The sequence below is a fragment of the Vulpes vulpes genome, chromosome 7 (assembly GCF_048418805.1).
Source record: "Vulpes vulpes isolate BD-2025 chromosome 7, VulVul3, whole genome shotgun sequence".
Lineage (NCBI taxonomy): Eukaryota > Metazoa > Chordata > Mammalia > Carnivora > Canidae > Vulpes > Vulpes vulpes.
Window position 1 is genome coordinate 102,338,629 of NC_132786.1, and position 25,213 is coordinate 102,363,841.

At 37.1% G+C, this 25,213-nt stretch overlaps 1 protein-coding gene across 1 annotated transcript in view; it reads left to right on the plus strand.

Annotated features, from left to right (window-relative positions):
• The window catches only part of CCDC126 (coiled-coil domain containing 126), a 45,640-nt gene extending 21,360 nt beyond the window's left edge, over positions 1–24,280 (plus strand). Inside the window, exon 3 of the mRNA XM_025993132.2 lies at positions 22,487–24,280. Coding sequence (XP_025848917.1) covers positions 22,487–22,671 — 185 coding nt within the window. The 3' untranslated portion in view covers positions 22,672–24,280. The remainder of the gene's footprint in view (positions 1–22,486) is intronic.
• The last annotated feature ends 933 nt before the right edge of the window (positions 24,281–25,213 follow it).

The window sequence follows — 25,213 nt, forward strand, 5'->3', positions numbered from 1 at the left end:
GAGACTGTCTTTTTTTCTTTGGCTATTCTTTCCTACTTTGTTGAAGATAAGTTGACTATAGAGTTGAGGGTCCATTTCTGGGTTCTCTATTCTGTTCTGTTGATCTTTGTTTCTGTTTTTGTGCCAGTTCCATACTGTCTAGATGATTACAGCTTTGTAATAGAGCTTGAAGTCTGGAATTATGCCACTGGCTTTGGTTTTTCTTTTTTAACATTCCTTTGTCCATTTGGGGTCTTTTCTGGTTCCACACAGATTTCAGGATTGTTTGTTACAGCTCTGTGAAAAAAGTTGAAGGTATTTTGATAGGAATTGCATTGAATGTGTAGATTGCTCTAGGTAACATAGACGTTGTAACAATATTTGTTCTTCTAATCCATGAGCATGAAATGTTTTTCCATCTCTTTGTGTCTTCCTCGGTTTCTTTGATGAGTGATCTATAGTTTTCTGGATACAGATCCTTTGCCTCTTTGGTTAGGTTTATTCCTAGGTATCTTACGGTTTTGGGTACAATTATAAATGGGATCTACTCCTTAATTTCTCTTTTGTCTCATTGTTAGTATATAAAATGCAACTGATTTCTGTGCATTGATTTTATATCCTGCCACTGCTGAATTCCTGTATAAGTTCTAACAATTTTCGGGTGGAGTCTTTTGGGTTTTCCATATACAGTATGATGTCATCTGCAAAGAGAGTCTGACTTCTTTGCTGATTTATTTCTATTTGTTGTCTGATTGTTGAGGCTAGGATTTCTAGTACTATGTTGAACAACAGTGGTGAGAGTGGACAACCCTGTCATGTTCCTGACCTTAGGGGAAAAGCTCTCAGTCTTTCCCCAATGAGAATGATATTCTCTTTTCGTATATAGCTTTTATGATATTGAAGTATGTTCCCTCTATCCTTAAACTGTGAGAGTTTTAATCAAGAAAGGTTTGTACTTTGTCAAATGCTTTTTCTGCATCTGTTGAGAGGATCATATGGTTCTTGTCCTTTCTTTTATTAATGTAGTGTATCACATTGATTTGCAGATGTTGAGCCACTCTTGCAGCCCAGGAATAAATCCCACTTGGTTTTGGTGAATGATCCTTTTAATGTGCTGTTGGATCCTATTGGCTAGTATCTTGGTGAGAATTTTTATATCCATGTTCATCAGGGATATTGATCTGTAATTCTTTTTGGTGGTGTCTTTGTCTGGTTTTGGGATCAAGGTAATGCTGGCCTCATGAATTTGGAAGTTTTCCTTCGTTTTCTATTTTTTGAAACAGCTTCAGAAGAATAGGTATTAATTCTTCTTCAATGTTTGGTAGAATTCCCCTGGGAAGCCATCTGGCCCTAGACTCTTGTTGGGAAATTTTTGATTACTGCTTCAGTTTCCTTGCTGGTTATGGCTCTGTTCAGGTTTTCTATTTCTTCCTGTTTCAGCTTTGGTAGTTTGTATATAGTCTCTAGAAATGCATCGATTTCTTCCAGATTGCCTAATTTGTTGGCATGTGGTTTCTCATAATATGTTCTTATAATTGTTTGTATTTCTTTGATGTTGATTGTGATCTCTCTTCTTTCATTCATGATTTTATTTATTTGGGTCCTTTCTCTTTTACTTTTATAAGTCTGGCAAGGGGTTTTTCTATCTTATTAATTCTTTCAAAGAACCAGCTCCTAGTTTCATTGATCAGTTGTACTATTCTTTTGGTTTCTATTTCATTGATTTCTTCTCTAATCCTTATTAATTCTCTTCTCCTGCTGGGTTTAGGCTTTATTTGCTGTTATTTCTCCAGCTCCTTTAGGTGTAAGGTTAGGTTCTGCATTTGAGACGTTTCTTGGTTTTTGAGAAAGGCTTATATTGCTATATACTTCTCTCTTAGAACCACCATTGCTGTATCCCAAAGGTTTTGAACAGTTGTGTTTTCATTTTCATTTATTTCCATGAACTTTGTAAATTCTTTAATTTCCTGATTGACCTATTCATTCTTTGGTAGGATGCTCTTTAACCTCCATGTTTTGTGATTGAGTTCCAGTTTCAAAGCATTTTGGTCTGAAAATATGCAGGGAATGATCCTAATCTTTTGGTACTGGTTGAGACTTGATTTGTGACCCAGTATGTGATCTATTCTGGAGAATGTACCATGTGCCCTTGAGAAGAATGTGTATTCTGTTGCATTAGAATGGAATGCTCTGGGGGCACCCCGAGTGGCTCAGCATAAACGCACTGCCTTTGACCCAGAGCATGATTCTGGGGACCCAGGATCCGGTCCAGCATCGGGCTCCCTGCATGGAGCCGGCTTCTCCCTCTGCCTGTCTCTCTCTCTCTCTCTCTCTGTGTGTGTGTGTGTCTCCTGAATAAATAAATAAAATCTTAAAAAAAAAAAAGGATAGAATGCTCTGAATATATATGAAGTCCATCTGGTTCAGGGTGTCATTCAATGTCCTTGTTGATCTTATGTGTAGATGATCTGTCCATTGGAGTGAGGGGGGTGTTAAAGTCCCCTGCTATTACTGTATTATTATTAATGTGTTTCTTTAATTTTGTTATTAATTGGGTTATATAATTGGTGCTCCCGTGTTAGGGGCATAAATATTTATAATTGTTAGATCTTCTTATTGGATAGGCCCATAAATTATGATATAGTGTCCTTCATCATCTTTTATTACAGTCTTTGGTTTAAAATCTAATTTGTCAGGCATCCCCGGTGGCTCGGTGGTTTAGCACCGCCGTGGGCCCAGGGTGTGATCCTGGAGACCCGGGATCAAGTCCTGTGTTGGGCTCCCTGCGTGGAGCCTGCTTCTCCCTCTGCCTGTGTCCCTGCCTCTCTTTCTCTCTGTGTCTCTCACGAATAAATAAATGAAAATCTTTAAAAATAAAATGTAATTTGTCTGATATAAGAATTGCTAACTCAGCTTTCTTTTGATGTCCATTAGCATAATGTGTGGTTTTCCACCCCCTCACTTTCACTCTGGAGGTGTCTTTGGGTCTAAAATGAGTATCTTGCAGTCAGCATATTGATGGGTCTTGACTTTTTAAAAAATATTTTATTTATATATTTGAGAGAGAGAGAGAAAGCATGAGCCTGGAGAGGGGCAGAGGGAGAAGGGAGCCTGATGCGGGGTTTGATTCCAAGATCCTGGGATCATGACATAGCTGAAGGTAGACACTTAACTGACTGAGCCATCCAGATGCCCCTGGGTCTTGCTTTTTTAATCTAATCTTACACCCTGTGTCTTTGCCCATTTACATTCAGAGTAACTACTGAAAGATATGAATTTAGTGCCATTGTATTACCTGTAAAGTCATTGTTTTTGTATATTGTGTCTGTTCCTTTCTGGTCTATGTTACTTTTGGGCTCTCTGTTTGCTTAAAGGACCCCCTTTAATATTTCTTGTAGGGCTGGTTTAGTGATCACAAAATTCTTTTAGATCCTGTTTGTCCTGGAAGCTTTTTATTTCTCCTTCTATTTTGAATGATAGCATTGCTGGATAAAGTATATTAGCTGCATGTTTTTCTCATTTAGCACCCTGAGTCTATCATGCCAGTCCTTTCTGGCCTGCCAGGTCTCTGTGGATAGGTCTCTTGCCAGTCTAATGTTTCTACCCTTGTAGATTATGGACCTTTTGTCCAGAGCTGCTTTTAGGATTTTCTCTTTGTCTCTGAGATTTGCAGGTTTCACTATCATATATTGAAGCATTGACCTATTTTTTTTTTAAGATTTATTTATTTATTCATGAGAGATACAGAGAGAGAGAGGCAGAGACATGGGCAGAGGGAGAAGCAGGCTCCTCACAAGGGAGCCTGATGCTGGACTCAATCCTGGATCCCAGGATCACGACCTGGGCCAAAGGCAGGCGCCCAACTGCCGAGTCACCCAGGTGTCCCGCGTTAACTTATTTTTATGGATTTTGAATTTATGGATTTCTCTGTGTCTCCTGGACTTAAATGCCTGTTTCCTTCATCAGATTAGGGAAGTTCTCAGCTATAAATTGGGCTAGTATACCTTCTCCCCTCCTTCCTTTCCTCTTCTTCTGGGGTCCCAATTATTCTAATATTGTTTATGGTGTCACTTATCTCTAAAATTCTCCCCTCATGATCCAGTAGTTGTTTATCTCTCTTTTTCTCAGCTTCTTTATTCTCCATCATTTTGTCTTTATCACTAATTCTCTCTCCTGCCTCATTTATCCTAGGTGGAGCCTCCATTTTTATTGCATCTCATTAATAGCCTTTTTGATTTCACTTTGATTAGATTTTAGTTCTTTTATTTCTCCAGAAACGAATTCTCTAGTGTCTTCTATGCTTTTTTCAAGCCCAGCTTGAAGAAATAATTGTTATAATTGTTATTCTGAACTCTACTTCCGATATCTTATGTCCATACTGATTAGTTCCTTCAGTCAGTACTGCCTCTTATTCTGTTTTTTGAGGGGAGTGTTTCTGTTTTGTCATTCTGTCTAGAGAAGAATAGATGAACAAGAGAACAAAATACTAAAATGGCAACAGCGACCCCAGAGAAATATACACTAAACAAATGAGAAGAGACTTTGCAGAAAGTGGATGCTTTCCTGTTTGTAGAATTGCAGCTATTTTTTTCTTAGATCTCCTGTTGAGTTTGCAGGTGTTCAGAATAATTTGATGGCTATCTAGCTGAATTCCTGGGACCAGACAAAATACGGTCTCCTGCTCTTTCACTATCTGGGACTCTGCTTGTCAAATCATGATTTTTTTTTTCCAAGTCATGATTTTAAAATGGAACTAAATCTGTGAAGATTGAATCCTAAAGTACCTTTATCAAAAGCCTGATATATAGCTACTTATCAATTACAACTCTTGGAGCTGTTTCAAATAATTCTTTAAAATAATTGGTTCTTTTTTCACTAATCTATTTATTTCCATGATGTGCTTGTTTTATCCAAAACTGGAACTCATTAATTTGTGTAAGAATACTGACTATGGGGCAGCCCCAGTGGCGCAGTGGTTTAGCGCCGCCTGCAGCCCAGGGTGTGATCCTGGAGACCCTGGATCGAGTCCCACATCAGGCTCTCTACATGGAGCCTGCTTCTCCCTCTGCCTGTGTCTCTGCCTCTCTCTCTCTCTCTCTGTGTCTCTATGAATAAATAAATAAAAATCTTAAAAAAAAAAAGAATACTGACTGTTATATTCTTATGATTCAATTTTGACAAGTTAGTGTCTGATTTTCATAGAACTATACCCAACCCAGCTTTCTAGATTACTCAAAAGATTCTGATGTTTGGGACTAAAATTTCTGCTCCATTCCTGATCCTCTAACAACATTGGTGCAAATACTTGCCTTGCTGCTTGCTTGGGAAAGGAATTTATAGGTGATTCTAACATAGATAAAGAATGTTGTTATGTAGATTCTGATTGGCAATTATTTCAGGTTGCAGCTTGAGAAACACCAGCACTTTATCTTTTGTGTCATCAAAATTAATCATGTTGGAAAAGAAGATTCCAGTGTTGGATTACTGCACCCTAAGGGGCATTTGGTTCCTGTCATTCAAAAAATTGTGATTTCAGTATAGCTGTATATCAGTGGCTGGTTCCAGGGTCCAAAGTAACTCTGGGCACTAGTGAAGATGAAAATCTTTGGAATGTCCCTGTCCCACCTGCCATGATTTTGGAGATGAGGAGAGGGAAGCCTCAGTGGGCACTTTAAATTTAAATCCTGAAACTTACATCCTTCAATTTGGGGATATTTTTCTTAAATTATTTATTTGATTTCTTCTGCCCTATTGTTTTCATCCTTTCTTTCTGAAATTCTGTTTTTCAGCATTTGGGCCTTCTGAACTGATCCTTGAATTTTCCTTTATTGACTCTCCAATTTTCATCTCACTATCTTTTTGCTTTATTTTTTGAGATATTTACCATTTTCAACTCTATGGAGCTTTTCATTTTCTCTCATATTTTTAATTTCTTTTTTTTATATTTTTAATTTTTTTTATATTTTTAATTTCTAAGAGCTTTTTTATTTCTCAAAGATTATCAGTGATAGGTTTTTTTTTTTTAAGGCTTTATTTATTTATTTGACAGAGAGCACAACAGGGGGAGCAGCAGAGTGAGTGGGAGAAGCAGGCTCCCCACTGAGCAGGGAGCCTGACATGGGGCCTGATCCCAGGACCCCAGGATCATGACCTAGCCAAAGGCAGATACTTAACTGACTAAGCCACTAAGCCACCCCAATGGTAGGCTTTTTGAAATGTTTGTTTTTTGTTTTTTAAGATTTTATTTATTTATACATGAGAGACACACAGAGAGAGGCAGAGAAATAGGCAGAGAGAGAAGCAGGAGCCTAATGTGGGGACTCGATTCCTGGACCATGATCACAACCTGAGCTGAAGGCAGATGCTCAACTGCTGATCCACCCAGGCATCCCTCTTTGTTTCATCGAAATATATCTGATGATCCTTAACCTTTTGCAACTTTGATTTATTGATTTTAAAGATTTTATTTATTTACTTTATAAAGAGAGAGCGAGAGCAGGGCTTGCACCCTTGTAGAGATTGAGGAGAAGTGGACAGGGGAAGGGAGAGGGACAAGCAGACTCCATGCTGAATGAACACAGAGCCTGTCATGGGACTTGATCTCACAACCCTGAGATAATGCCCTGAGCTGAAATCAAAAGTCAGATGCCTGACTGAGCCATCCACATGCCCCGAGATTTTATGTTTTTTAAGTAATCTCTACACCTAATTTAGGTTTCAAACTCACAACTCTGAGATCAAGAGTCCCACATTCTATCAACTGAGCCAGCTGGGCTCCCCTGAGGCTTCTTTAAAGAGTGAGATACTAAAAGTTTAATAGGACGTGTTGAGTTGTCGTGTGGCATTCAGTATAATATGATCTGGTTGGGACATTTTCTTGGTAGTATCCGTAATATTTGTAATGACTTCTGATACCAACTACCTGGAGTTAGGTCAAGTTTCACAGGCTAAGAGCATAATCCTCCACAATCCTCACTTCACATGTTAGCCATAAATTTGGGTGTTTACAGGCCACTCTCAATTCTGATCAGTTGGCTAGAAATTTGAGTGTTCCCACTACCCCCTTAGGTTTGATAATGAATTAGATCACCTTAAAGAACTCCCTGAAAGCACTATACTTACTATTATTGTTTTATTTTTTATTTTTTTACTATTATTGTTTTTTATAGCAAAAAGAAAACTAGAACTAGCCAAAGGGATACACATAGAGCAAGGTCTTGGAAGGTTTCAAATGCAAATTTTCTGTTGTTTTCTCTTTCTTGAATTAGTTTGCATTACCCCAGTGTGTGACCATATTAAGAGTACTGTAAATTAGGGAAGCTCACCTGAACTTTGTATACAGAATTTTTATTGGGGTTTTATTGTGTAGGTGTGATTGCTTGGATTATTGGTCAGATGGTCGAATTTGATTTCCAGCCCTTCTCTCATTTGACATTACTGAAAAGTCTGGACTCCCTAATCACAGAGTTTGATCTTTCTCGCATGCCAGCCCCCATCCTGAATAATCTCATTAGCATAAACTATCTAGGGGCCCAGTCTGAGTCACCTTGTTAATGTAAACTATCAGGTGGGGTCCCAGGGTTTAACTGTGAATAACAGACTCTCTTATCACTCAAGAAATTTAAAACAGTTGGAGGCTACCTTCCAGGAACTAGGGACAAAGGCCAGCGGAACTCTATTATATAATCTCAGTGGCTGTTTGTGGTATCCCAAATATCAGTGTATTTAGGTCTTTCCTCTTGAGCTGGTCAGATTCCCTAGAGAAGGACTTCCAGTCTCTTGCTGGAGAGTGTAGGCCTCCCAGGTGTTCTAGGATCTGAATGAGAGGAAAGGCTGGGCAGCAACAGGTAGTCTCAGCCTCACTGAGTGAGTGAAATGTAAATGTTAACTTACTCCTTGAGTCTTCAGTGTGGTCCCCAGGCCCTCAATTGTTTTACTGGCTTCAGAAAATGTACTTTAGGGATCCTTGGGTGGTTCAGTGGTTTAGCGCCTGCTTTCAGCCCAGGGCGTGATCCTGGAGACCCGGGATTGACTCCCACATTGGGCTCCCTGCATGGAGCCTCTGCCTGTGTCTCTGCCTCTCTCTGTGTCTCTCATGAATAAATAAAATCTTAAAAAGAAAAGAAAAGAAAAGAAAATGTATCTTAGATTTTCTGCAGTGAGCAAGGGGCTATTGCCCAGTTAGGGAGTCTTCTAGATAATTTAGGAATCACATATCATTATATGTAAATTTTCACTCAGTTCTCCTGTTTTAGTCCCATCTTTACCTGTTTCCTTTTCTTTTTTTTTTTTTTTTAAAGTAGGCTCTGCGCCCAACATGGAGCGCATTGAGGGTCTTGAACTCTTGGCCCTGAGATTGAGACCTGAGGTGAGATCAAGAGTTGGATCCTTGGGCACCGGGGTGGCTCAGTAGTTGAGCTTCTGCCTTTGGCTGAGATCGTGAACCTGGGGTCCTGGGATTGAGTGGGGAGCCTGCTTCTCCCTCTGCCTGTGTCTTTGCCTTTCTCTCTGTGTCTCTCATGAATAAATAAAATCTTTGAAAAAAAAAAAAGAGTTAGATCCTTAACTGACTGAGCCACTGAGGTGCTCCAACCCCTATTTTCATTGGTACCCTCTATAAGAGTTCCTGGGCCTTTTAAGAACTCCACAGTTCTGTGAGATAATTGAATTGCTTCTTGGTTTTTCTTCTAAGATCCAACTTTTTCAGGTTTGCTAAGTCAGTGAACACTCATCCTGCTTTCCAACTTCTGGAGTTGTGATACTATTGTCTCCTCTTCTGTTATCTTTGGCCTCATGGATGTATGCTTAAAAAAATAAAGAAAAAGAGCAAAAAGTGCCCTTACTATTTTGGTGGAGTATCCACATACCTGGGATGCAGGGATGTAAGAGCATCTGGCTCTGGGGGCACTGAAATGGAACAGGTTCTGCCCTTGCTTTGACAAAATCCAGAGGCAGAGACATGGGCAGTGGTGAAACAAGAAAAGAATTGATTTCAGTGAGGCCACTCCTGGGAGACAGTGGACTAGTGTGTTCCAAAGACTGTCTCCAAAGTGCTGAAAATGCGGCTAGGTTTATATAAAGAAAATGTGGGACAAAGGTTGGTAGTTTGGTGGGGGTAGTTTGGGTTCCCATCTTGGGATGCTTTGTCCACAAGATCTTGAATTAAGAGATAAGCTGGAAAGAAGACCTTAATCAATTAGAAAGTACAGACTGAGGTCAAAATGAAGGTGGGTGAAGTCCTCTTTTCATCCAGAGTCAGCAGAGGTCAATATCTTTTGAATTTATCTTTATCTGGAAATGCCCTGGACACTTTCTATTTTTTCTTCTCCCCTTTATGATGGTTCTTATGAACTGATGAGGGTTAGCTCGCATTGGCTCTTGAGGATCAAATTAAGATGACTTAGTGATAAAGGAGATGGTATACACTGAGATGGAGGTACTTGTGGCAGATAGAGATGCAGAAATTACATTGTTTTGCTTTCTGCTTAGTCTAATGACGCTGATATTGATCAAGAGGAATGCTTGAAAATAAATTACTTCTACTTGAGCAAAATAACTGATATTTTAAAGGGTAGCAGCCATCTGTGCAATGCTGCCCAGCTGTGCATAACCACTCGATTTTTAAAGCAATCATCAGACCTATCTACATATGGTATTTGATAAACTATGTTTTAAGATTTAATATAAGGTAAAAATATTTCTGCCATTGAATACATACCTATATAATATAATGGCCACGTGGTATTTAACCAATTCCCTGAAATAATGCTTTACTTATTTCTGATTATAAATATATGTTTATTATGAACATTCAGATATTGCAGAAATATACAACATAGATAAGTACAAGTAGGGCAGAGAGAATGTCAGTTAATTTTACCCATATTGGGGGAGTGTACTTTTCCTTTAAGAGCTAAATAGTAAATATTTTCAGATTTGTGGGTCATATGGTCTCCATTGCAATAAATGAGAATGGCTGTGTTCCAGCAAATCTCTTTTATTTACCAAGAAAGCAGCCAACCAGCTGTAGTTTGCCTACACACTATCTAGCACATTGTTTTATTTCAAACAAAAATAGGATTGTACTGTGGATAGTAGTTTGCAGCTTATCTGTTTTCACTTAATTACTGTTAATATCTTTCCATGTTATTACATATAGGTCTATTATCCTGTACAGTGACTTAATGTTGTTTCATTTTTTTAAAATATTTCATATTTATGTGAATGTTTCTGAAGGATAAATTTGCTAGAAGTGGAATTTCTTGGCCAAGGATATGTATGTTAAATGTAATAGACATCTGTAAGATTGTCTTTCAGAATGGCTCCACCAGTATGAAAGTGCCAGTTTTTCCACACTGACAATTTAATTTTAAATGACCTCTACGTGTTTGCTTTTGCATTTCTTTGTTTACAGGACCGGTTAAAAGATTTTGTTAGCTATTTGTATTTCTTGCTTGTGTGAGTGAATTGTTTGTATCCTTTGCCAATTTTTCTGCTGAGAAATTTCTTAATTGACTGATTCTTTATAAAAACATTAATGCTGTTATTAAATGTTACAGATGTTTTTCCTCTGGTTTTTCAGTTGCCTAATAACTTGGTATAGTATTTTAAAAATTCATGTAGTAGAATGTGTCTATTTTTATGTTTTAGTTTTATGCTTAAAATTTTTCCTTCAAAGCTTACACTCTAATATGGTAGGGTTTTTTGTTTTTGCTTTTACATTTATGTAATGTAATTGAGATTTCTGGTGTAAGCGGGAAGAGATGCAGGTTCTTTTTTCCAAATTAGGTAGCCTGTTATTCTAGATTGATTATTTGAATCCTACCTTTTGCTTCATTAATTTGACATGGCAGTGTAAATTACAATAAAATGAGAATTTTACAAGTTCTGGAGTACTCGAACCTTTAACCATTTATAGAAACTATTTCACTTTCTGTTGTTACACAAAAATGCTAGTTGATCAAAAATATTATTGAATGGTCTTCCCTTGAAATATTTAACCTGTTTTTCCCAATTGGGAAAAAAAAAAAAGCTACTTTATTTATTTTTATTTATTTATTTTTTTGCATAAGCTACTTTTTAAAAAAAAGATTGTATTTATTTATCAGCCAGAGAAGGGAGCATGTGTTGGGGGAAGGGACAGAGAGCAAGAGGGAGATGCAGACTCCTCACTGAGCAGGGAGCCCAGTGTGAGGCCTAATCCCAGGATCATGACCTGAGCTGAAGGCAGACAGGCTGAGCCACCCACCCCTAAGCTAATTAAAAAAAAAAAAAGTTAGTCTACAGTGGATTGTTACTATTGCAGAGGTCATAGGCAGATCAGTTCAGCTTTATAGATCACTGATGTAATTTTGTTTCTTCCCATGTAACATTATTTCTTGGATTCTGGGTTTAGCCTAGAACAATGAATTTGGGATACTTGATCTGAGTTTCACAGTGACTATTAATGGAATGCTTTGCAGTTGATGCAATGTTTCCTATACTGTTTCTTAATCTATCTATAACAATATCAGTATTTTATCAGTACAGACTTTTTCCATCCAAAGACTGACCTGTCTTTTAAGAGTTTTGGTTTTATTTATTGTATGCCAATGTGACTAAACATTTTTAAAAGATAGACTTCAAAAACATTTTGGGAGAATTGGAGAACAATTTAATATCTATTTATTTACTTATTTTAAAGATTTTACTTGTTTATTTGAGAGAGAGCAAGAGAGTGCATACAAGTGGGGGTAAGGGCAGAGGGAGAGGGAGAAGCAGACTCCCTGCTGAGCATGGAGCCCAAGGTGAGGCTCAGTCCTAGGACCCTGAGATCATGACCTGAGCTGAAGGCAAATGCTTAACTGACTGAGACATCTAGGCACCCCTAGAGAATATCTTTCAAGGTTGATAAAAACCAATTAAAAAGAATTCCCTGAGCTGGGGACTTTGGGAAGATGGACATCCCTCTTTTCCCTGTTCCTGTAATACCCATTTAAGTACAACTGAAAACTCTGAACATTTATATAAAACAAACGTAAGGATCTGGAAGGGAAAAAATAAGACTGGCTACGGATGTCAGGACATGTATGATCCCTGTTTTGTTTGTTTTGTTTTGTTTTAATCTCATGTATTCCAGACTTTGAGCTGAAGAAGCCAGTAACCTCCCCAACAGAAGCCTGTTGTAGACAAGAAAGGGGCAGCCTGGCAAGATAGAAAACTTTTAGACAGTAACACTTCTCCAGCCAAATATCACAGAAAAATATTGTGGCTGCATCAGGACCTGCATGATCAAAGGCCAAATGGAAAGCCTATATTTCCATCCTTGTAAAGCTATAATGAGGCATTCACATCTCCCTTCCTTATGGTAGACCTCCCTTATGGAGACCACATGAGGAGCCACGACTTCCATGCCCACTGGCAAGTAATGAGGTGCCCATCCCCCACCCTTGGGGTGATGTCAGAGGAGTCTTAGTGGAGTGTCAGGACTTTCACTATTGCCCAGGAGTAAGGAGACCATTCCTACAACAATATCAAGGAAAAGTATCAATGGGGACCTGGAACTCCTGCCTCCATTCAGCAGTGATGAGGAGCTCATCACCCTCAGATGACAATGGAGGCTAAATGGGGAACTAGGTTTCTTCTATCTGGCAGTAGTAAGGGGTCATCCCTCTGCCCTGCCACAGTGGTATTAGAGACTACTAACATAGGATGTTTAAATAAGTCCAGGACTTCCTAAACTAATATATGTGTCCAGATTTCAAATATAAATCGCTTGTTGTACCAAGAATTGGGAAAAGCTCTAACTGAATGAGAAAAGAAAATTGACAGGTGTTAGAATTATCTGAAAAATATTTTAAAGCAGGCATTAAAAATGCTTCAGTGAGGAATTAATGAACATAGAACAAATGAAAAAATAGCCTCAACAAAGGAATAGAAAATCTTAGCAGATAAATAGAACATATAAAAAAAAAAAACCAAATGGAAATTTTTAACTGAAAAGTACAGTAATTGAAACAAAAAGCTCAGCAGATTGACTTAACAGAATGGAAATGAAAGAATCAGTGAACTGGAATATGGAACAATATAATTACCCAATCTGAACAAGAGAAAAAATAGACTGGGAAAAAAAAACCCTAGAGATTTAGAAACCTGTGGGGCTATAACAAAAGATGTAATGTTTGTGTCATTGGAGTTTTGGAAGGAGAAGAGAATAAGAGAATAAGGGCAGAGCTGGAAAAGTACTCCAAAAATAATGGTTGCCTGAGATGCCTGGGTGGCATCTCAGTCGATTAGATGTTTGCCTTCAGCTCAGGACATGATCTCAGTGTCCTCGGATCAAGGCCCGTGTTGGGCTCTCTCCTCACTGGGGAGTCTGCTTCTTCCTCTCATTCTCTCTCTGTGCGCGCTCTCCTCTCTCTCTCTCATAAATAAATAAAATCTTAAAAAAAGAATAATGGTTGTAAACTTCCTAAGTTTGGTGAAACATAGACCTCAAATTCAAGAAGTTGAGTGAACCCTAAATAAGACAAGCCCCCTAAAATATATCAAAATGTATCATAATTAAACTTCTGAAAACTTAAAGAGCTACTAGAAAAAAATATCTTAAATGCAACTGGAGGAAAAATGACACCTTTCTTCACATAAAATGAGTCATAGGTGGTAAAGAGAGGTGAAGCTTATGTATGTCACTCGGATTGGTAAAAGGACTGTGATAAGTTATGTATATGGTATAATATCTAGAGCAACCACTAAAACTTTACAAAAAGATACATTCAGAAACACTATAGATAAATAAATTTTAAAAATTCTAAAAAATATTCCAAACAGCCTACAAGAAAGCAGGGGAAAGAAAACAGAGAAGTGAAAAACAGAACAATTAAAACAAAAAGTTAAATGGCAGACTTACATCTTATTGTATAACATTTGCATTAAATGTAAATGTTCTAAATATACTGGTTAAAAGACATTGGCAGACTGGATTGGGAAACATGACCCAAGTATGTACCATCTGCAAGAAACTTATTTCAAATTTAATAATATTGACTGGCTGAAAGTAAAAGGATGGAAAAAGATATGTAAACAATGTAAAGTAGACTTCAGAGTGAAGAAAACTAGAAAAGTCAGAGAAGGACATTGTATAATCATAAAAGGGTTAAACCGCCCAGAAGAAATAACAATTCTAAATTTGTATGTGTAAAGTGGTAGAAATAAAAGGAGAAATAGGTAAATCCTCAATTATAACTGAGCTCTTAAAAACTCCCCCTCTCAGGAACTGATAGAACTACTTAGATCTTCTATATCTTGGCAGATTTTTGAAGAACAATTTCTAACCAATGGGATCTTACTTTCATATATAAAAGCTCCATCAACAGCAGCAGGAAATACCTGTTTTTTGAGTCCATCGAATAGTTACCAAAATAGACCATATCCTATGCCGTAAAACAAACCTCAATCCATTTAAAAAACTTGAAATTGTACAAAGCATGTTCTCTGACCACAATGAACTAAAATTAGAAATCAATAATAGGGAATATCTCCAAGTAATTGGAAAGTAAAAACCACATTTCTAAATAATCTATGGATCAAAGAAATCTGAAGGGAAATTTAAAAAATTTTTTGAACTAAATGAAAATGAAATTACAGCATAAAAATTGTGGGAACTCTGTAAGTATTAGGGAAATTTAATTTATAGTTTAAGAATTTCCAAAAAAGACCTCTCTAGCCCCAGATGCCTTCACCAGAGAATTCTATCAGAAGTTTAAATTGGAATACCAATTCCACACAGTCTTTTCCAAAAAATGGGAGAGAACATTTCTCTCCCATATCTCTCATGAACACAATTATGAAAATATTAGCAAACAGAATTCAGCAACATATAACAAGAATTTTTTTAAAAAAAGACTATTTGAGAGAGAAAGAGAGGGAGAGGGACAAGCAGACTTTGTGCTGAGAGCAGAGCCTAGCCTGATTGTGGGGCTTGATCCCAGGACCCGAGATCATGACCTGAGCTGAAATCAAGAGTTGGTTCCTTAACTACCTGAACCACCCAGGTGCCCCATAAGAAGAATTTAACCTCAAGACTAAATGGTGTTTATTCCAGGGATGCAAGGCTGGTTCAATTTTTAAAATCATTCAATGTAATCTATCATATTAACAGGCTAATGAGAAGTAAGTGGGTGTTAAAATGAAAGGGTAATGGATTTTTATGGTAATGGAAATATTCTGCATTTTGTATTGATGTCAGTATTCTGATTGTAATATGTATGTAGTTTCATAAGATGTTACTATTGGGAGAAACTAGGTAAAGGTACAGGAATTTCTGTATTTCTTACAGTTATATGTAAATCTATCATTATCTCAAAGTTAAAAATTTATTACCATTATATAAGAAAAGCAAACCAAACCTGTAATGAGTAATTTTTTATATTCTAAATATGTTAAAGGAAAGTTAATTTCAGAATTTCTGTTCGAAGTGATTTTGATGTGGCTATTTAAAATGTAGCTTATTTATGGTTTATATTATTTAGTCAAGTTCATTTTCCAGCTTTTCTTTTCTCATTCAAGAAAAATAAGGCTTCTTTTATGTCCCTAGGCATTTAATTTGTATTTAAAATTTGACAGGAACATGTCTGGATCTACTTATGTGGTCTAAACACTGTGCCTTGCACTCTTAAGAAGTAATATAATTTTTATCGAATGACACAGTTTATTCAGTAGTTAGTGGGAGAAGGTGGCTGTATTAGAAATGTAAAAGATTAAACAATGTACGTTTGATTGTAGAGTTTATGAGGTTTTTGAAACCACTTTTACCTAACAGTACTGTCTTTGTTCAATTTAAATTAGTTCATGTTTCTTAGGAAACATTTTATTGCTAGCTTCATAATAAACTTTATAGTGGGTAAGTAATTCTTATAGCTAAGAAGTGACTTCTAAGCTTTCTTCCTTGTACCGTTAAGCTATTGTTACTGGTAGTAAAATGTCAATTTGAATTTGAAAAATAATGATAAGGAAACGTTTTTGACTTTTATATTAAATATTTTTATTTTCAGTAGTCATTTTGTGTTTTACTGCATTTTAGTACTTTTTTTGTGTACACACATGGTTATCTTTGTTTACATCTGCCTTTCCTATATGACAGATTTGAGGCAGCTCATAAGCATACAAACAGCAAAACCTATTGAGTTATAAATAAGAGATAAAGCAGAGAGAAATAAGTATGGGGTTCCTGAAGGTGTGTATACCTGCTGTTTGTGCTGGTCTTGTGCCTGGTTGTCTTCAGATTTGTTACTTACCCTTTGTCTCCTGTTTTGTATTTCAAGGGAGACTGATTTGAGTAGGTGGTGTTCCCCAAGTTCCCAAATCAGTGAGCTTCTGCTTGGGTTTAGCCAAAGGGGGGCATTGGCAGTAGTTTGGAAAGTTGGAAGAGGGAAAGCCTTGATTTCTAATTTTCTATTTTTTTCCTTCTCCATCTGCCTCAGATGGTATCTCTTTGGTAGCCCCAGCTTCTTTCAGACTGCGTGCCTTGGTTTTGTTTGCCACTGGGTGTCCTTGTATTTGGACTCTGGTTACATCCCTGCTTTCTCCCTCCGTTCCATAGGTCTTAGTATGACAGTGGCTTCCTACTATGCCTCACAGTCCTGATTATGCTTAGTGTAGTTTGAATCTTTTTATATGCACCATCTTTAGTATATTTAATAGCATTATATCCTCCTTTTGGTTTTTGTGTATAGTGAAATAATTGGGCTAGCTACTATTTTGATGGTATCTGTGTTTTTGTTAGAGTTCATTTTTTTTTCTTTCTTTCCTTCCCCTCTCCTCCAAACTATTTGATTTCTTCTTCCAGAATAGGAAGCTTAAAGCAGAAATAGAACAGCATCAAAGGGCTTTACTTCTGGGGCACCTGGGCAGCTCTGTCAGTGAAGTGTCTGACTTCCAGGTCATGATCTCAGGGTCTTGGGATCTAGTCCTGGTAGGGCTCCCTGCTCAGTGGGGAGTCTGCTTCTCCCTCTCCCTCTCCTCCCTTCCCCCTGCCTGTGTGTTCTCTCTCTAATAAATAAATACTTTTTTTTAAAAAAAAGGTCTTCATGGGATGCCTCGGTGGCTCAGTGGTTGAGTGTCTGTCTTTTGGCTCAGAGGCAGAGAAATAGGCGAATTCTGTATTCGGCTCCCTCCATGGAGCCTGCTTCTCCCTCTGCCTGTGTCTTTGCCTCTCTCTCTCTGTGTCTCTCATGAATAGATGAATAAAATCTTTAAAAAAAAAAAATCAGATTTCCTAAATCTGATCCTTCACATCAGTCTCAACAATGATATCACCTACTAAACACATGAGTCAGATATTGAAATGTTTATTTCAAACATTTGTTGGGTGTCTGCTGTGTGATAGGTATCAAAACGGTGAGCTGAGAATAAAAGGATGGATGTAATATGGTCTCTGATTTCAAGTAGTTTTTAGGGGTTCTGAAAAGAGGCCCACGGTAGGAAAGGAGTTATTGCTAGCACCTTCAGTGATAGGGCTTTATGGAGAAATACTGTGGACTCTCATAAGTATATAATACTGTGGACTCTCATATAAAAACATGTATGTAATTCCTGTAAATAGGTAATCCCATCAAATGTAAACATAAATTTATATTGTGAATTAGAGAAAGGAAATTTTGGTTATATTCAAAAGAATCTCAAGCTCAGGAAACCGTATTTTTGTTTGTCAACTAACTGATTTTATATCATGGAGCAAAGTAGTTAAAATCTGTGGGGTTTTTTTTATAATGTTTTATTAAAAACAGATGATTTTAGGGACACCTTGGTGGCTCAGTCAGTTAAGCCTCTGACTCTTGATTTCAGCTCAGGTCATGATCTTAGGGTCATGAGATCAAGCCTCGTGTTGGGTTCTGTGTTGGGTGTGGAGCCTGCTTGGGATTCTCTCTCCCTCTGACCCTCCTCCTCTCCTTGCTGTCTCTCTGTCAAAAAACAAAACAGTTAATTTTAGAATATTTGAATGGGTACATTTAACAATTTAGGACATTGGTTTTTGTTTTGTTTTGTTTTGTTTTTAAAGATTTTATTTATTTATTCATGAGAGACGCAGAGAGAGAGAGAGAGAGAGAGAGGCAGAGACATAGAAGGAGAAGCAGGCTCCTTTCGGGGAGCCTAGTGTGGGACTAGATCCAGGATCCTGGGATCATGCCCTGAGCCAAAGGCAGACACTCAAACGCCGAGCCACCCAGGCGTCCCTTTAATAAACATTTTCTAATCACTCTCTACCATCACCCACCACTACTATTCTCACTACTTTCTGGTTTTTTTTTTTTCACTTTTTACACATTGTGATAACTATGTATATAACATAAAATTTGTCATTTTAACCATTTTATTTTTATTTTGTCTTTTTAAAGTTTTTATTTATTTTTTTTTTGACAGGGAGAGAGCACAGGCAGGGGGAGCGGCAGGCAAAGGGAGAGGGAGAAGTGGGCTTCCTGCTCATTTGACGTGGGGCTCGATACCAGAACCCTGGGATCATGACCCAAGCCAAAGGCAGATGCCCAACCAACTTAGCCACCCAGGCACCCTCATTTTAACCATTTTAAAGTGTATAGTTCAGTGGCATGAATTATAGTCTCAGTGTTGTGCAACCATTACTATTATCTTTCTAAAATTTGCATCATTCTAAACAAGAAACTGACCATTAAGCAAGAACTTGCCATTTCCCCATTTCCTGGCCTTTGGTAATCTCTAATCTACTTTCTGTCTTTATGAATTTGTCTGTTCTAGGTAGTTCACATGAGTGGAGCCATACAATATTTGTCCCTTTTTATATCTGGCTTATTTCACTTTGTATAATGCCTTTAAATTCATGCATCTTGTTGCATGTCTCAGAACATCATCCCTCTTGGGGCACCTGGGAGGCTCAGGCAGTTCGGTGTCTGACTCTTGGTTTTGGTTTAGGTCATGATTTCAGGGTCGGGAGATGGAGCCCCACATTGGGCTCCAACCTGGGTGTGGAGCCTGCTTAAGATTCTCTCTGCCTCTTCCTCTGCCCCTCCCCACTCTAAAAAAAAGGACATCATCCCTTTTTATGGCTAAATAATATTCCATTGCATTCATATCCACATTTTGTCAATCTCTTCGTCTGTTGGTGGACATTTGGGTTGTTTCCATCTTTGGGATATTATGAATATTGGTGTACAAGTGTCTCTGGGTCTCTTTTCAATTTGGGGGAGTTTATACATACCTAGGAATGGAATTCCAGGGTCATGTGGTAATTTTATGTTTAGCTTTTTGAGGAACTGCCAAACTGTTTTCTACAGTGGCTGTACCATTGTATATTCACACCAGCAGTGTATGGGAGTTCCAGTTTCTCCATATGCTTATTACTAAGGCTTATTTTCTTCTAAAAGAAATTTTTTTATTGGAGTATACTTAACAGTGTTACTATATTAATTTCAGCTAACAATATAATGATTCAGCAATTCTGTTTGTTACTTAGTTCTCATCAAGATAAGTATACTCTTAATCCTCTTTTATCTATTTTATTTGTCTCCCCTATCTACCTCCATCTGGCAACTACCAGTTCTCTGTATTTGTGAATCTGTTTTTGGTCTTTTTTCCTTTGTTTGTTCATTTGTTTCTTAAATTCTTCATGTGAGTGAAATCATATGGTATTTGTCTTTTTCTGTCTTATTTCACGTAGGATTATATTCTCTAGCTTCATTCATGTTGTTGCAGATAGCAAGATTGCATTCTTTTTTATGGCTGAGAATATTCCATTGTATGTATATGATACATCTTCTTTGTTCATCTGTGGATGAACACTTGGGTTGCTTCCATATCTTGGCTATTGTAAATAATGCTGCAATAAACATAGAGATGCTTGTATCTTTTCAAATTAGTGTTTTTGTTTCCTTTGGATAAATACTCAGTAGTGGAATTACTGAATTATATGATAATTCTATTTTTAATATTTTGAGGAACCTCCATACTTTTTTTCACAGTGGCTACACCAGTTTGCATTCCCACCAATAGTGTACAAGCATTTCTTTTTCTCCATGTCCTTGCTAACACTTGTTATTTCTTGTTTTGTTTTTGGCTATCCTGACTGTATAAGGTGATATCTCATTGTGTTTTTTAGTTTAAAGATTTTATTTAATTCTTTGAGGGAGAGAAACAGATTACATGAGCAGTGGGGGGAGAGAGAAGCAGGCTCCCCGCTGAGCAGGGAGCCTGAGGTGGGACTCCATCCCAGGACTCTGGGATCATGACATGAGTCAAAGGCAGATGCTTAACCAACTGAGCCACACAGGCACCCCTCTCATTGTGGTTTTGATTTGCATTAATTTTCCTGATGATAAGTGATGTTGAGCATCTTTTCATGTGTTAGCCATCTGTAGGTCTAATTTGGAAAAATGTCTATAATAGCCCTTTGTCCCCCCACCCCCTTTTTAAGATTTTATTTATTTGAGAGAGGGCCAGAGAGAGCACGGATGGAGGGGAGGGGCAGAGTAAGAGGGAGAAGCAGACTTCCTGATGAGCAGGGAGCCTGGCGCAGGGCTCAATCCTAGGACCCTGGGATCAAAACCTAAGCCGAAGGCAAATGCTTAACTGACTGAACCACCCAACACCCCTGCCTTTGTCCATTTTTAATCATATTATTTGTTTTTTTTTTTTTTGGTGTTGAGTTGTATAAGTTCTTTATATATTTTGGATATTCACCCCTTATTGGGTATATTGTTTGCACATATCTTCTTCCATTCAGTAGGTTGCCTTTTGTTTTGATGGATTCCTTCCCTGTTCAAAAACTTTTTATTTTGGTGTAGTCCCAATACTTTAATTTTACTTTTGTTTCCCCTTGCTGGAGAAGACATATCTAGAAAAATGTTTCTATGGCCAATGTCAAAGAAAGTTCTTCTTATGTTTTCTCCTAGGAATATAGATCTCACATAAAGGTTTTTAATCCATGTTGAGTTTATTTTTGTGTATGATATTAGAAAGTGGTACAATTTCATTCTTTTGCATGAAGCTGTCCAGTTTTCCCAGAACCATTTGTTGAAGGGATTTTTCTTATTGTCTATTCTTACCTCCTTTGTCAGGAATTAATTGACCATATAAGCACAGATTTATTTCTGGAGTCTATTCTGTTCCATTGAGCTATGTTTCTATTTTTGTGCCAGTACTGTACTGTTTTTCCCTTTCTTTGATTATAGCCATCCTAGTAGGTTGAAGTGGTATCTCATTGTGATGTTGGGCATTTCCTGTGCTTATGACGCATTTGCACATCTTATTTGGGGATATGTCTGTCTATTCAAGTCCTTTGCTCATTGAAAAAATTGGGTTGTTCGGGATCCCTGGATGGCTCAGCAGTTTGGTGCCTGCCTTTGGCCCAGGGCGTGGTCCTGGAGTCCCAGGATCGAGTCCCACATCAGTCTCCCTGCATAAAGCCTGCTTCTCCCTCTGCCTGTGTCTCTGCCTCTCTCTCTGTGTCTCTCATGAATAAATAAATAAAATCTTAAAAAAAATAAAAAAAAACTGGGTTGTTCATCCTTTTGTTGTTTAATTTAAGACTTCTTTATATGTTTTTGAGATTAAGCCCTTGTCAGATACATGATTTGTAAATATTGTGTTCCATTCTGCTTGTTATTTTCACTTTCTGGATAATGCTCTTTGATGCCCAGAAGTTTTAAATTTTGATGAAGTCGAATTTATCTGTTTTTTATTTTGCTTGTGCTTTTTCTGATCTCTTTGTAACAGAACCATCAGCAAACCTGTCAGTTGCTGTTAGATGACTGTTGGGGCTCAAGTTGCTTTTTTGGTTCGATATCAGCATAAAATAACAATATTAGTTGACACGGAGTACCTCATATATACTAAGTACCTTTAGGAAGCTTGAAAATATAATTCTAAGGATGAGTCATAATTGTATTCTTTCCAAGTAAATCCTATTGAAACCCCTTAAACCTCCAAAGAGATGTAAACTTCCCGGTCATTCTGGAAAAAATTTAAGTCCGTACCACTTGCTAATATCTCTAATATACTGATCAGTTTTCTGGCATCTGCCCTGAATCCTAGGCTCCCCCACTCACACATACACTTCAGCCTCTGGAGGATCCAGGTTTCTTGTTTCTGCATTTCTTTGAATTTCTTACTTAGCTCACCCAGTTTTTACCTTACCTGCCTTGTCCACAGTCATCTTTACAAACTGCTTAAGAAACTCAAGATAAATGGGGTTCCTTACAGAGGGAATACAACTCTGAACCAGACTTTAAGTGTGTTTTATTGCACTAGAAAAGTGAGTTTCCCTTACATTTATAACTCTGAAATTCCTTTAGGAAGCTCTATATATGATGCTATTTGCTATGCTATGTTAAAATAATTAGGTTTTTCCTATTTGTAGTATGAGTGCTTTCTCTCTAGTATATTTTCTCTCTGATGGCTCAGTAATGTTTCACTTTCCCTCTCCCCTCAAACTAGGAAAATACAAATATGAAGTGCTCTATCAGTGTTTAATACAGTTTATTCTGATTTTTTCCCCTAGCGGATCTAAAAAGAACAATTGCTGTCCTTTTAGATGACATTTTACAACGCTTGGTAAAGCTGGAGAACAAAGTCGACTATATTGTTGTGAACGGCTCGGCAACCAACACTACCAATGGCACCAGTGGAAACCTGGTGCCAGTAACCACAAATAAAAGGATAAATGCATCAGGCAGCATTAGATAGCAGTTGAAGATCACCTGTGCTGCTACATCCACCGGGGATTATATCCTATGGCAGAAAGCCTTTCAGTTGCTGGCTAGGATAGATTAATACTGTACAATAAAAGCCCCACGCATTTCTGAGGAATATGCTGGATTCACAGAACTCTAATTCTGTATATATATTTTAAAAGTTATTAGTTTGCTTTCAGGCAAGTCTCTTGAATGCTGTATTATATCCTTAAAGGGAATTTGATAACATTATTGATGTAGTAAGCAGGTAGGTGATCTTTGTATAAATCTTTTGTTTGAGATCAAGGTGAAACAAAAACACTGAAAGATATGGGTTCATTTCTATAAAATATTTATTTAAATATATCACATGCTTTTTTAGACAAGTGGAGAATATTGTTATTGAATCATTTTGTCATTTGTTCTCAATAGATTTAACTGTTAAACCAAGACTATTAGAAAATGTGCTTACTTCCAGTACTATATTTTGTTACTCAGATTATGAGCAGAGAAAGGAAGTATAAAGTTGAAAATAGGATTTTGAAGTCATGACCCAAAGAATGTCTTCATTTGCACTATCCTTCGGAATAACTGGAGGTTAATTATTGTATATTTTGAAAAACTACATTTGTAAGAGTATAATCTTGAAATGGTTAGCAGTCACTGTCCATAACCTATTCTAAACATTGAGACAAATAACATAAAAATAGTAATCTCTAATCTCATACATAACATTTTCTTACATGTATCATAAAGAATAGAAGATATTTTTATGCTCAAATTTAACATAAGTATTCATGATTTTTCACATACATGAATATTAATTTAAGTGTTTAACCCTTTGAGTGTCTGTTATGTGGAAAGCACATTATTTCCTTATTTGAGTAATTTTTGCTTTTATTACGTTGACAGTGGAAGGGGCAAGTGAGATATTTGTGAGACTGGGACATTTAAAGTCTTTAGCCAGGTGTATATAATAAAGGTATTTGTGTTGCATTAAATTGCTTGGAAATGTCGACATTATGTAAGAGTATCTGGCTTTATGAAGTTGTAGATTTGTGTAACAGATACATTAGGTATTCATTTTATATAATGACCACTTAAAAACAATTAAGAGCATTTAAAATATAATTTAAGTTATGAAGATTGACTCTCTTTTCAGGAAAACAGCTACTGTATATAGCACAAGAGATCCTAATCTTGGGTAATTCTAGGATAGAGCAAAGTACACCTTTATTTAAATTTCCGTTGTAGCAAATTTAATTGCCGTATAATGCCCAATATTTCATAGTATTTATTCTCTATTATAATAACTGCTTAAGTGCAGCTAGCTTCTAGACTTAGACTATATTGAATTTAGTTTTGGATATTGTATTGTTTGTTATTATAATATGCTACCACACATAGTAGCAATAATTAAGATGTTTTATTAAAATAAGTATGAGAAAATATTGTTTCATGAAAGGTAGCTTTCTAAACTCTTTATCTTTATGTGAAGAAATTAATTGCATACCATTGCCAGGTGAAGTTTGGAATAATTGTTCAGTCTTAATAGATGTGGACATTTTTGTTTTTCATTTGTTTTCAGGGATGAAATAAAATATATTATTTGTACTTACAAAGTGTTACAAGTTTTTTTTTTCATGGTGGTTGTACATTTAACAAGTGGTAAATGATTGAAATGAATCTTAGATAACTTTGGGTTTTGTTCTATCAACTGCAGATACCTTTTTCAAAAGAAAACAATGAAGGGGTGCTTGGGTGGCTCAGTCACTTAGGTGGCCAGCTCTTGGTTTTGGCTTGGGTCATGATCTCCTGGTTGAGATCATGAGATTGGGCCCTGCATCCAACTCTGCACTCACTGTGGAGTCTGCTTGAGATTCTCCCCTTCTCCCTCTGCCCCTCCCATTCATGCTCTCTTTCTCTCTAAATTAAGTAAATAAATCCTTAAAAAGTAAAAACTCAACAGTAAACTTCAACTTGAGGGTACAAACCTAGGAACCACCTCTGATCATAACCACCAGACTTGGTCCCATCAATCCCTGAACTCAGACTCTCCTGTCACGAGTAAAGCAATTTTCCATTGTTTGTGGGGGTTTTTTCTAAAGATTTATTTATTTACTTGGGGGGAGGGGCAGAGGGAGAGGGAGAGTGAAGACCCTCAAGCAGACTCCCCACTGAGCGGGGAGGCCGACATGGGGCTTGATCTCAGGACAGGAGTCAGACATTTAATCAGTTGAGTCACCCAGCTGCCCCTACTTTTGAGTTTTTCAAAGTCATAGCATACTATTTATATTTTAAGTTAATTAGAACATTAGCACAGGGCATCACTAAACATACAAAAAACTCAAATTTATTTCAGGGTTCCTTTGGGTTATTTCAGAATATCTTTAAGGAAAAAAAAGTAAATGTTATTTCACATAGTTTATGATAACTTGGGTTTCATTTGTCTTTAAGAAATACTTAGGACCTTGACTCAGGAGTTAATAGGCTATAGAGGCTCAGGTCTGCTTTTTTTTTTTTTCTTTTTTTCTTTTTTAAAAGATTTTATGTAT